Source organism: Melampsora larici-populina (assembly GCF_000204055.1).
Source record: "Melampsora larici-populina 98AG31 unplaced genomic scaffold MELLAscaffold_95, whole genome shotgun sequence".
In the NCBI taxonomy this organism is placed as follows: Eukaryota; Fungi; Basidiomycota; class Pucciniomycetes; order Pucciniales; family Melampsoraceae; genus Melampsora; species Melampsora laricis-populina.
In genome coordinates, this window is record NW_006768859.1 from 93,099 (window position 1) to 107,340 (window position 14,242).

General features: G+C 38.5%; 2 protein-coding genes across 2 annotated transcripts; both read left to right on the plus strand.

Moving 5' to 3' along the window:
* Positions 1-5,044: 5,044 nt before the first annotated feature.
* Positions 5,045-8,192, plus strand: MELLADRAFT_96141 (uncharacterized protein; the record flags this gene model as incomplete). Its single annotated transcript, XM_007418534.1, has 9 exons — positions 5,045-5,109; positions 5,184-5,215; positions 5,286-5,698; positions 5,778-6,701; positions 6,772-6,974; positions 7,042-7,133; positions 7,209-7,392; positions 7,517-8,036; positions 8,130-8,192. 9 exons carry the CDS (start codon positions 5,045-5,047, stop codon positions 8,190-8,192), a joined length of 2,496 nt encoding a protein of 831 aa, XP_007418596.1.
* Positions 8,193-9,467: 1,275 nt separating this feature from the next.
* Positions 9,468-11,753, plus strand: MELLADRAFT_96142 (uncharacterized protein; the record flags this gene model as incomplete). The annotated part of the gene is made up of 11 exons (XM_007418535.1): positions 9,468-9,553; positions 9,652-9,746; positions 9,827-10,115; positions 10,253-10,402; positions 10,490-10,635; positions 10,709-10,779; positions 10,857-10,965; positions 11,031-11,155; positions 11,233-11,379; positions 11,479-11,642; positions 11,732-11,753. The coding sequence occupies 11 exons, from the start codon at positions 9,468-9,470 to the stop codon at positions 11,751-11,753; spliced, it is 1,404 nt and encodes a 467-aa protein (XP_007418597.1).
* Positions 11,754-14,242: the final 2,489 nt, after the last annotated feature.

A 14,242-nucleotide genomic window follows, 5' to 3' on the forward strand; every position in this document is an offset into this window, starting at 1 on the left:
GGAGGATGTCATGGCAAGAGGGACGGATGGGGATGCCATCATCAGGAAGGCTGGTGAATGCTCATAAAGGGAAAATGATGGCCTCCTTGACAAGACCCCTGCAGTTGTCCAACTCCCTGTGAGATAATGTGTCTGTAAAGACATTCTTACTTCCTGGCAGGTGACTGACCCTGGCATTGACCTGTGCTTTGACCAAATTTGCAATCAAAGAACTAAATGCATGTTGTAAACCTTTTCCACCAGTTGATGGGAGAGGAACAAATCACACATGTTGGAATATTCTGAGCACACAAGGATGTGGTTTGTGCCACACTCAATACCAAGGAGAATTGTGTGGGAGGTTACAACCAACTCATCCCAGTAGATGTCTTTGCAAGGCAAAACCCAATAAAAATGAAATCCCTCTGCAGTGTTGGGAAGCCACGCACCCAAACCATTAGGACAGGCACCTGCCATCACAAGAAAGTCAGCCTTGGAGAAAGACCAAATGGAGAGATCAAGAAATCTGTTGCCATTGGACAGCTCCAGTGTATCTGCTAGCCAAGAAAAGTCACACGGCACAGACTTGTTATGAGGAACCACAAGGGACTTGTGGATCTTTACAGATATCTTGTACCACACTGATTGAAGGGCCCAAGAAACATAGGGGAATGGAATCAATCCCCACAACAACCAACCCAAAATGGACTGCTATTCACAAAGCATGTTGGACTTGGTGTTGGTGAAAGTCCTGAGAGCCACAACTAAGTCTGCTTTCTTGTTGTCCAAAAGAGAGAACGAAAGTGTAAGGTTTGGGAAGAACCTTCACTGGATAATTTGGACGGGACACTGTCAGACACCACAAAAGGTTTTTCTAGAACCCAAGCAACCTGATCTTTGATTTCAAATACCAACAAAGCACAGCCTGGCGCCAAAGGTAGAGGCAGCATGATCAGTCCCAATATCTCTAAGGAACCAGGCAAGAGGAAGCAAGGAAACAAGTTACATATAAGTCTAAGTCCTTAGTCTTGAGTGTGTGTCTTTGTTGTGGTGTAATGACCAATGGTTAGTGACCAAGAAAAGCAACCATGGATGTTACTGGGCTCACACCCCAAGTGCTGTCCATCAGAATGTTCATACAACAAATATTAAAAAGGGTCCTGGTGATACATAGAACCAACGAGAAAAAGAAACCACACAACTTAGGAGACACACTGGAACCAAAGTTTGCACACCTGTCAATGTAAAACACGTGATTGATACAAAACACCTGGTGCATCTGCCATGCCACTGCCAGGGCCTTGGGAAGCAGTCAATATGCATTCTGCACATCTGAGTTCCGCAAGACCAGTGGAACGCCTGTGCAAGCAAGCTCCACCATATTATGTGCAAAAGAAATTAATGGATCAAAAAATACCCATTTCGTATCCTTGTTGATGCGGTTGATCAGCAATGGCTTCCCGCAGCTCATGTCTATACACACTCACATATTTGTGGTGCTTTATCAGCACCAAGTAAGGGAGGTGATACCTTCATACCAGGCAGTAGGGTATGAAACCCCTCAGAGTACTTCTTTGTAAGAACCTCTCCTATGCAGGCCTTTGCCAGTAACCCTGGGCCCTGAACCTGATCACAAACTTGATGGTTCTTGCCAAAAACAATTTTGTTGGACGGTATACTACTCATTGGCCAATACCCTGAACATAGACATCAAACAACAGAATCACAGAATATGCTGTTCTGTCTATCAATCCCAATAGCTTTGATAACAAACACAGAGAAATGCTGATGAAATTTGGGTTGGTTGAATGGGACAGTAAGGACAAAACTTGTGTGGAGGGTATGCATGTCATATGTGCTGCTGCCTCCCCTGTTTGCATAAATCTGTAGAAGATTTTACAGTTCTTATGTGACATTTTGATTCTTGATTTGCTATTTCAAACTACATAAAACTTCAGAAGGAGAAAAGAAATTTAGGAGAAACAAAGCAAAAGGGACATGACCTATGTGTAACTGTATGATTTGCACAATAAGGCAACCCTGGGCCAGCAACACACCACCCCACAAAATTGGGGTTTTTTGTTATGTTTCACCACCACAAGCAACAAAATGTAGTGACTCATGCTGTGTTGCGCACAGTGCCACAACAAGAAACAGTGGGGCTAGGTTGTGTGGCACCTTCACCCTTGCATAATGCAACATTTGCCACAGCGCCAAAAAAGCCAAATCTTTTTTTTATGAGAAGCAACACAACAAATGTTGACAACAGAGATCCCAGGGAACTTGTTGCGCCACAGGTTAGGCCACAACCTAGATATTAAATCTGCAGTGCAGTGTAGTCAAAAAACACAACACGCTTGCAGTGCAGCACACAACATCTGTGTTGCTGGCCCAGGGTTGGATAACACAGAGAATTGATTTCAGTAATATAAACCAATTTGTGAGAAATAGGACTGTATATGTTGTCAAAAAGATAACTGACAAAGCTGTATAATATATATGTCAAACACACTATCTAGTACTGGTGTGTACAGAGATTGGAAGATGGATAAGGTGAAGAGAAACTGATTGAAGAGGAATCAAGAATAAAGTTTTCTTCCTCTGTTGGCTAGACATATCTAGAGTAGGTCATCATCATCTTGAAAAAAATCCAGCCCAGACCAATAGCTATATTGATACCATAATTTTTATTTACAACTTGTCCTCTCTTTCACAACCATGTCACCATATTCCACTATGTTAATCAAACCCTAACCCCAATTCTTAGTCAATAAAAATCATGTTCTGGAGTTTTCCTGATACGGGACCAGCTGTAGTTAGTACAGTGGGTAAAGTTGACTGAAAAGTGTTTTGTGGGAGCTGGTAAATGATGAAGAAAGTCGATAAAGTTAATCACACAATGTGGTGGCAACACCCGTTGTCAGCACAGTACGGCGCAGAATGCGCAAAACTGCACTGCGCCAAAAAAATCTAAAATTCCAAAACCCACTGCGCGGCGCTGGGGCGCAGTGACCCAAAATCTTTGAGGCCCCTGCGGTGCGCTCCAGCGCAGCGCAGTGGGTAAAAAAATTGTTTTTTTGGCGGATGGAAAGCCCATTTTTCAGTTTTCCATTGGAGAACATATGCGGCAGTGACACATCCACCGCGCTGCGAAAAGGCGCAGTCACCAGATTTTCAAAAACCCCTGCGCTGAGCCACAGCGCAGGCGCAGGCTGTGCCTCGCAGTCTGCACTGCAAGTTGGGTGTTGGTGGTGGACTTGATTATCATTTCAATCCCAATGCCCGTTGATGGGATTCCTAACTTGTGGTCTCTCAAAGTTTATTTTTTTTGCCTCCTTCATTGTTTTTTGGGAGCTGGTAAGAGAATCGCCACATCTGACCTCATGAAACTCACCTCTCATTGCAGCTTTTATCCTTCTTTTACTTGACTGTCTTCACTTGCAATTTCTTTTACTTGTTGCTTTTCTTTTCTGCAACAGTATTTACTCAATTTTTGATTGTTATTCTTCTTTTTCTAAACCAAATTTGTGACAACCTTTTTTTCTGAGTGTTCTTTAATAGGTCTCCATGATTTGTACTGCCACCATGATGCACTTTTCAAAAAAAGCAACCATTCTCCAATGGGCTGTAAAGAATCAAGATGTGATAAAGTTGTATTCTAACATGTTTGCAAATTTGAACCTTCCATAACCCATAATCCAGACTGAATCAGCTACTATATTGACCATAATTCTGTCCGACTTCTCTTCTTTCTTCAACTTGATCACTCGCACTGTTTTCGATCAATCGTGCTCATTCAATTCTTTCAACACTCTTCACTTCAATCTGTAATTGATTGATTCAGTGAATCTTGCCATAATCATAGCTAATCACTAATAACCTCTCTTTTAATTCAACTGACAATATCTATTCACATCTTCTTTACTCTTTATTCTCACTAAGTCTCTCTATGTCTTCTCGCGTCCGATCCTCATCTTGTATTAATTTAAACCTTGCTTCTTAAAGTGTTCTGTTTTCTATTTTTTTTATTTGTTCTCTTAATTTCTAAACCCAAAACACACACTCAAACTATGATTGAAATAACCAAAATTTGATTTCTTTCTTCTGAAAGAAAGAGCAAATAAAGTAATAGTAAAGTAAATGATTGATAAATTTGCTTTAATAAATGTTTGAGTGTGAGAGTTGTGGTGAATTTAATATTTAATAAGAGCTCCTCTTCACACAATGTTCATTGATAATACTAAAAGTTTTGATTTTATTGTTGATTGGCCATCTGAACTGATCATAAAACTGACGAAGACAAACTTGAAGAGAACACTCCCTTCAACTGTCCTCCTCATGAAGCCTCAACAGCCGTATTTACGCGTGCCTGCTATCTCCTCAGCTTTGTCACTTTGGCAAAATGCAAGCAGGCAAAAGAGTCCACCACGCCCCGCTTCGCGAGCTTCTCGCAAGCTTCTCGGATTGCCGAAGCGCTTTGGATCCATCTTTTGTGAAAACAAAAGCGTCACAGATCTTGGCGGACCAATTTGAAGATCACTGTCAAACTCCAGATTTCAAATCCTGGAGACTCACGGTCCAAAGCGACAAATTGGATTTCGGACGAAAATTCATCATCATATTTTTGGTGCATCCCGCCTAGAGCTCTAGGGATATAACGCCAGCGGGAGGGGGTAAAGGAAGGTTGAATCAAATGGAAAATTAAGGCCAATCATCTGATGGTTGTGATTGCGTACAGATGTCACACGTATTCACATTTTGGACGACAGAGTGTCAGACAACAAGCTGCGGGGTAGATGGTACCGTGACCGTCCTTGTTACACAGTGTAGTAGCCGCTAACGGATAGCGGCTGATGAATTGCAGGACCCATCCAATGTTCAGATTATTTATTCAATAGGAGTTTACTTTCTCGGTAGATTGGTATCGATGTGATTTGGTGAAGACCTATCACTTTTAATTTTGATTCGAATTAAAAGTCAAAAATCGATTTACTACCCAATTCCACATCAAGTCTCTCTCAATCTCAAAACCTCATCAAACTATCGATCCACTTCACAAATCAACATGAATTCAAACTCATCACCACCTGAGCCAAATTCTCTTATCGGTCAACCAATTCTTGAAGGATGGTCAGTCTCTTTCTCTCTCTCTATGTAGATCTTGTTCAATCTACTGACCCCATTCTTTCTTCACTCTGATTTAGGATGTTGAAGAAAAAGCGCAAGAAAATGCAAGGTTGAATAATCCCACTAACACGGTTTGTTGCTGCCTCGGTCTGACTGTCTCTTTCGTTCATTACCCACAGGATTTGCGAGGCGATATTTCTACCTCACCGATCAACCTGCTACCCTCTCATACTCTTTTTCACCTCAGTCAAGAATCAGGGATTCAGTGTATATCAGTCTTGCATCAATCTCAATCTCTCGGCGTTCAAAGTCAATTCATATCGATTCCGGTGGCTCACTGGTCATGCACATCAAAACTCTTTCGGACTCTGACTTTGTACGCTGGACAAACATCTTAAAGTCTCTCGTCACCAACGGCGGCGTCAAAGAACATGAGCGTCGACAAAGACGTCGAAAAGCAGCGAAAAAGACTAAAGGCTCAGAGTCAAGTGGTGGACCTTGCCTCGGACTTGGTCTCAATTTTGCGGATCTCAATGCTTTGAGGCCACTCGATATGTCTACAATCTATCATTCGGTATCTAAGATGCAAGCTGTTAGTCTTTGTTTTATCTTCCATTGATCGTGACTATATCTAACGTCTCACCTTGCGGCGAATGTTATTTATACTGTAGCCCCTCGTAGCCCTCGAATCTATACAAGCTCCCTTACGCGATTTCTTACTCGCCCATCCGGAGAACGCATCTCCTCCATTCTCTGACTCTGCAGCGAGTGTCGCTATCGTCAACTATTCCAACATCTCTCCCAATTCATCAACACCTAAAGGAAAGAAACCTCATTTGTTCCGCCATCACAGCCATCAATCCCCTCATGATGGGCCCAAACTGATGAAGACTATCACCGATGCCTTGAGCGAGCTCAGGGCAGTGCACCTTGGCCTTGTCGACCTTCTCAATGCACATTCTACTTCCATCAAGAATCAATCAACTCTCTCTTTGACCACACCACCTATTCCTCGTCAGGGTTCGGACACCTTTATCAAGTCTGGTCCTGCACCTCCTGTACCCTCACAATCGGGTCTGACAGCTACTTCCGCTAAACCACCAAACCGATCCCTGAGTATTCAGCGAAACGGTGGTGGTAGTGTCAGCCCAAATGAGCGCAAACCGAGTCCATGTCCTGACCTCGACGCAAAGTCAGATAGCAACGACACTGAGAGCGACCTCACCTTCCATGACGCAGCCTCGGAAGAGGGTGGATTTGTAGATCTAGATGCCATTCACCCGGGACATGCGGAGGAGACCGAATTCGAGTCATTTGGAACCAGTGGTCATGGCGGTGCAATCAGCAGTGATGACTCAGAGACGGACTCGTCAAGTGAGGCCGATGAGCCGAGTCACCGGAGAACTGACAGTGTCCATACGGTGAAGAGTCTCGTCAACTCCCAGCCTCTTCAACTTGCACAACGTCATCGTCACCACCACCGACCATCGGTAGCATTGACCACACAGCACGTACAGAGACGCACGCGACTCCCAGCGAAAGTCTCAGGAGACGAATTCAGTGTGTTTGCAATGTTGAGGAAGAACGTAGGCAAAGTGAGTAAATTCTCCGTTACCATGTGTTTCCACGTCATATGGTATTGACGGGGTTGCCCCATCACTGTAGGATCTTTCACAAGTATCGTTTCCCATCTCATTCAACGAGCCCTTGTCAGCCTTACAAAAACTCTGTGAAGAGGTCGAGTACTCGGATATGTTAGTCACCAGAGCTGTGGCGAGCTCCGATCCGATCGAACGCCTCGTATTCGTCTCCGCTTTTGCTGTCAGTGCGTTTTGTGCTACTAAAACTCGCGCAACGCGGAAACCATTGTTCGTCCGATTCATTACATGGCATATAATCTTGCTAATACTAATCAGTTGGTTCCACCGCATGAAGTAATCCGATTTTAGGTGAGACTTATGAATGTGTGAGACCAGATAAAGGAATGAAGTATGTCTCTGAAAAAGTCTCACATCATCCTCCCATCAGTTGAGTGGATTATTTTCTTTGTTTTATACTTGGAATACATTACTGATGAAGATTTGGTGGCATCAATTGAACAGTGGCAGCATACGCTGAAGGTGACGGTTGGAAATTTGAACTCACTTCATCCATTCGTCAAAAGTTTTGGGGCAAGTCATTAGAAGTCATACGTGAGGGACTCAATCGATTGACAATTTATGAGGGTGGTGCTACCAGCGGTGAGCCGTCAGGTGTCTTCCATTGGGATAAGCCTAGCTCGTTTGTGTAAGCCTTTCTTTTATCGTACTATGATTGTATCCTCGATTACCTTACTGGTCTAGATGTGTACAGACAAGTTTATAAAATATCAGCTTCGTAAACTGACGGCTTGTGCGGTCATAATGTTTAGGCGCAATTTGATGTCCGGTACCAAATATCTTGAACATATTGGCAAAGTAACGGTATCAAATGACCTCGGGCCAGAAAAAGCCACAATCGAATTCAAGCCAGGAACGACCTTTGGGGGTGAAGGATCTCGAAATAAGGTAGAAATCAAAGTCATGGATGGCGATGGTGAAGTACAAGCGACTGTGGTAGGAAAATGGGATAGCGAATTAGTACGATCAGACACAGATGAGTTGGTGTTTGAAGCCAATCCAATGCCTGAGCGTGCATCGGATTATTATGGCTTCAGTAAATTCGCAATTGAATTGAATGAAATCACAGAAGATTTGAGACCAAAATCAAGATTAGCACCAACAGACTCAAGGTTAAGACCTGATCAACGTCTGATGGAAGAAGGAAAGATGGACGAAGCTGAAGTCTTGAAAGAGCGACTAGAAGAACGTCAACGGGAGCGACGAAAGAAAGCAGACCATGTACCGTTTTGGTTTGAAAAGTCACCGGGATCTGAACATTGGATTTATCGAGTTTGTGGTTTATTTTGGACGTATATCAACTTCAAATGACTCTCTGTTGACCAATCTTCTTGACTTTCTTTTTGTGGATTTCATTGTTTTTAGGGTGGTTATTTTGAGAACATCGAGAAATCAAAACCTGAATGGAAAGAGTCAGATCTCTTTTGAGAATTCCTGAAGCACTAAAATTGTGAACTCAAAGGTTCGGATAGAAAATATATTGGTCTTAGTACCAAATCTTATAAACATTTTAATATTGCTCATCAAATAGTTTCTTCTTTCTTTATCTGTAACTTGTCGTTCTTGAGTCTTTTCGTGTGAAGAATTATGTGTATGATTACTTTTTTTTTGTGCGTGTGCTCCTGGTTACGATGTGCTGTGTGAGATGTCAAGTTAAGCAAAATCCCTCTTCCCCTCAATTTATTACTTTGATACAAAAAAAAATATTGAAAAAAACAAAAATTAAATAGAAAAAACAAAATTCTTATGAACATTTTTTAGTGATAGTTTTTTTTTATGTTTGTAATTTCTTTTTTTTCTTGGAAAGCAAGATTTGATTTTGATTGTCTATCTCTCTTTTAACTAAAGAATGCTTTTAATGTTTGTATTGAGAAAAAAAGATTTCTTTTATGAATAGAATGTCGATGTTGATCTTGATTAGAGTTTTGTTGTCTGGTTGGTTTGTGAGTCATCAAGTATGTATGAGAGATGTGCATTGATCACAGTTAACAGTAAGAGAAGGTCATCATCTCTGACTTCAAACTAATATGTCGAGAAGTGCGAGTGTCTGCTCAAGAACAAATTGATAAATGACATTCAGACGATATGCGGCCTTGAGTCCGAGCTGATTGATTGGATGCCCCTTGGCCGGATCTCAATCTAGCCCGCGGTACCGGGGGCTAGACCAAGCAATCGGTTTTTTCGAAAGAAAGTGATGAAGAACTTAAGAAGTGCTGAAGTGATCTAGAAAGAAAGTCAACTTGACCATTTTACTTTAGCATACATTGCAAACCAATTCATCAATCAATCAAATCAAAATGTCAAATAATGTGATCTTAATAGCACCTTCACCACCATCAACTTCAAAATTAACAAATCAAAACTCAATCCAACTTCAACAAGATGATTCACAAAATGAAAATAATAATACATATACCAAAAGAAAAAGAGATATCAATGAAACTCAACATCAAACTGATTTACCATCAAATCAACAACGATCAAAATCACCCATAAATCAAGATGATGATGAAAGTGAAAGTGAAAGTGAAACAGACGATCAAATTCAATTCGATTTACATAGTCAGTTAACAAATCAATCAACCTCTTTCATACAGATAATGGATTTTGTTTATCTTTTGGGTTTGGATGACAGAAACTTATTCAACATTTTTAAATTTGGCGGGTGCGGGGTGTGTTATATACAAAAACAAATTGAGATGAATGATAGTTGAAGTTAGATTAAAGCCAGGTTCTACTATTTTGTATGATACTGCTCGACAATCTATTGGAAATTATATAATTGATAAGTAAGTTTTCCAAAACCAAAAATCCCATTCAATTTCTGAAGGTTTTGAATGATACTGAGATTGATTACCTTTGAATGATTTTGATTTGGTTGGATTAGTTTTGCTTGTTTAGAAACTCATGCTACTATTCCAGGTTGGGCAGATATAAAATTTTTAGAAGATGAAGTAGATCATGTATATTGTGCAGAATCAGGTAAGTTTTTAAGAACACAATCAATCAAATCAAATTCCAATCGTTACAGAGAATCAATCTGATTGATTTATTCTTTACAGCCCATCCATCAAGATTAGTACCATTACAAGAAGTCAAATTACATATTCATATTTATGAGATTCCATTAGAAGGCGAAGATAAGGTTTCGATCATGTCAGCTAATCCCACTGAAATCTCATCATCTGATTTCCAAAACCCATCATCAAATTTAGATGATGAATCACATGATGGTATTCAGGATGGAGATGTGGCTGCTTCTAAACTTGAATTACCTGCTCATCGATTAGAAGGTATTTGGGAAAGTTTGATTTATGAAGATGGATTGAAAATTAAATTATTGAATTATATGTTGAGTTTCAGATTTTTATTTTGATTTACTTTCTTCTTGACCAAACTTGGTTTAGCTTAAAGAAACAAAAACTAAGATTGAGGTTTGGTGTGATACTAACCTTTTGATTTCGTTTTTTAAATTTTACTCTTGGTAGATATTCTTCTATAATATTTGCAGAACGAAATGTCAATCAAGCTTTAATTGCATGGCATAGATTGATTTTATTACATGGACCACCAGGAACAGGAAAAACTTCATTATGTAGATCACTTTCTCAAAAAATCTCAATTCGACTTTCATATCTGTGAGGATAAATCTTTTTCTTATTCAACTTTTCATTTTTCTTAAAACTGACGAATGATGGTTGGGTTGATCTTTTTTGGATGGATAGGTATCAAAAAACCGAATTGATCGAAATCAACTCTCATTCATTATTTTCTAAATGGTTTTCTGAAAGTGGAAAACTAGTTCAAAGTTTATTTTTAAAAATTAGTGAAATGTTAGAGGATGATGATATGTTTGTGATTGTATTAATAGGTAAATTTGATTTCGTCTCAAACTCTTTCAACATTACACAAGTTGATTTTGTTTTCGGGGTCGGTTTTGGTAGATGAGGTGGAAAGTCTTGCTGGGTCTAGATCTACAGGTACTTCTGGGAATGAACCAAGTGATGCGTTAAGAGTAAGTTTTTGAGATGAACTTGATATTTTATATTCTTTATTTTGATTAAACTTGATGACGATTTTCTTTACCTTTAGGCAGTTAATGCATTATTAACAGAGTTGGATAAACTCAAACACAGAAGAAATGTATTGATACTAACCACTTCAAATCTAACTGGCTCAATAGGCGAGTTGTGGATGATATGTCACTTTTCAGGCTCTTAAGTAGGCTAAATTGATCAATTTTGCTGATATCTTATCAAATAATAGATGATGCATTCATGGATCGAGCGGATCTTAAACAATATATTGGTTTACCACCTATTGAAGCTATCTATTGGATCTTACGTACTTGTTTAAATGAATTGATTAAAGTAGGAATCTTGAAACCTAAAGTAAGTTTTACATTTCAAAGGTTCAATCATTGTTCTTAGAATTGGAAACGAAATTGATTGGGTTTAAATTGAAATAGACTTTAATTGATTATAAAGAAGTGATTTTGCGTCGTGAAGAATTTGGAGAACGTGAAGAGATTGAGCCAAGTGAATTGAATGAAAAGGTCAAGAGTAGTTCATTGAGATGTTCTATGAAATTATTAAAAATTTCAGAAAAAGCTAAAGTAAGCTATTCAAACGATGTTCTTGATTCAAATTCCAAATGATGACCAACCGTTCTTTAAATAACAACTGATTTGTGTATTTTTTCTCTTATGATATAGGGTATGTCAGGTAGAAGTTTAAGAAGGTTACCTTTATTGGCACATTCTAAGATTTTAAATAAGATTAAACTTTCCAAGACTAAAGGCCAAAACCAAGTTGAAAAGATTAGGATGGAAACTTATTTAGATGGGATGTTAAGATCTGTAATAGAAGATCAACTTAGGTCAGTTATTTTTTTTGCCGAAATATTGCGGCTTTGGGTTATTATATGTGTTTTTTTACTAATTTGGTTACGATTTTGGGGTTTTCTAGTATTGATCAACTTGGGAATTGAGGAATCGTTGAATGTATCAAAGAATGAAGTGTTTTTTTTGGAAAATGAAACGATGAATTCGATGAGAATTAATGTATATTTGTGTGTTTCTGCTTCAAAGAATGGGATTAAGAAAGATTACAACTGACAATGATAATCCAACTAATTTTAAAAGAAAAAGTCGTATAATCCTTTGGGAAAGTTCAATGTTGATGATTTGATTTCGTTGTAAAGAATTCTCATTCCCAATGGGGTTAGTCTATGATTTTTCTTTTTTCGAAGAAAGAATTCATCAAGATTGAAAGAATTTGTAAATGATCCACTAATTGAACCAAATAGTTTGACTAGCTTTGAATCTCTTGACCGCTTGTAAATCGTCTGGGGTGAAGGTATCACAGCTGATTCAGAGAAGCTTCAGTGAGTTTACCCGCAAAACCCAAGTACCTTGGCGCGAGAATCTAGTGAAGGTTTCTTGGATCGACGTATGCTGTTCTCTTGATGATGTACCGTGGATTTACTTGACGGAGACGTGATGAAGCTTATTCAATAGTGACAAAATATATCAATATATGAAGATCTGATTAAAGGCATTTGATGGTATTTGATGATGGTTTATGATTTTGATTGTAGATAGTTTTCTGAAAGGTTTCAGCGGCTTGATTTCGATTGGAAAGATGAAATTGAATACGTAAAACCGATGAAGATTGAAATCAAGATACCAATGAAGATGATTTGAGGTTTTGTTTAATTTAAGAATCTCAACCAGTGAACTTCTGTCGGGGTTCGCGGTTGGAAGACCCCCGCGGAAGCGCCTAAATTTCTGATCAAGAACAGAGTACCACACCGCTTTTGATAGATATAGAATCGAATCTTTTAATGATTAACCTCTTTTTTGGTACTATTCATTAGGCTCTTTTTTGTCTTATCATTCCGAGCTTTTACATATTTTATTCCTTCATTCTTTCTATGTGTGTGTGTGTGTTTCTGGTATTTGTTTTTTTTTTCTTGTGAAGATCATGATCTTTGTAAACTTACGTCATTGATCTTGTGAAGAAGTTTATCGATCTCAAGACTTCAAGTGTGATGGTGACTGGATTTAGAATATAAAGTGTCATTCATCATTCAATTCAAAACTAATCGCTCAGTCCTTCATATCTCAACAAAACATTCAAACCTTTAACCACTTGCATTGCTACTAACAGCCCTCTTCCAATCTCGATTCCCTTAAACTTCATCCATATCTACTTTTATACTCTTATATACGATTTCTTATATTGTTTATCACCTGAATTTGTTTAATTTACAAAATCGCAAAAAAACACACCCCGATTGAACATCAACCAAGTCCAAAGCAGAAAAAGGCAACAAGTCGATCATTAGTTGTTTGTTTTTGAATTTCTAAGGATTGAAATCGTGTAAGTGTTTGTTATCTTTTGGAAGTATTGTATAATTTGAAGTTGACTTTGCATTTGTTTATGTTTCTGATGATGATGATGATGTGTGTGTATGTTTTTTTTTTTTGGATTCTGATTAAAATTAAATTAAGGTACGACTCCAAGAGAGAGAGAGAGAGAGAGAGAGTGATCAAGTTAGTTATTATTCAAGAACCGTACCGTTGAATATAGGTACTCACTGGTCCATCTTTGATCCTGTCCATCACTCTTTGAGAAACATTCATGCAGTTGAATTACCTAATTAATTTTTAAAACACTCTAGTCATCCAATTCACCAAAAAGACTATATATATAATAATTTGATTGCTTTAAAGCGTTAGTACTCTCTCTTTGCTTCGTTTCAGAATTCAGAAAGAAAACATCCAATCAATTATATCAATCATCTCATCATCTTCATCATCTTATTCCCATTTCCGATTTCTCAATTTTGATTTAATTTAATTTAGTTATCCTATTATTATTATTATATCAAGATATCAGAAAGTTAACTAATTCTATATCATCTCTTCCTGATCTGATTGTTTCTCTTTTCTTATAAAGTGATTGAGCGATCTACTTTCTATCCAATCCATCAATCTTCACATTCAAAGAGAAAGTCAATGATTCCAATCTAATTCAACTTACCATTAAGTTTACCAACACATTCAACTCAACTTAAAGTGATTCCCAAAGAAACACTCTCTATCATCAATCACCACCCGATATTAAATCAACATTCAAATCAAATTGCTTCAAATCGACATCCATCTTATCGGTTTGTATGTTGTCTTTCTCCTTGAAGTGTTTTTTTTATGGCAGAAACTGATTCCAAACTAGATATTTGCTTAGATTATCCAAGATCACCATCATCCACCTGGCCATCCAGATCCCAGTGAATCTTGAATTGATTGAATTTGAATTGATAGTTTAATAATTTTTACCATTTTTGATTGATTTGAATTGAAATTGAGTTTTGACTGAATTTGCCACTCGAAGACACAAACCAGCATCACCACCACCACCACCACTCAGACTCACCTCGACTCACTTCAAGTTCATCATCATCTTACAATTCAT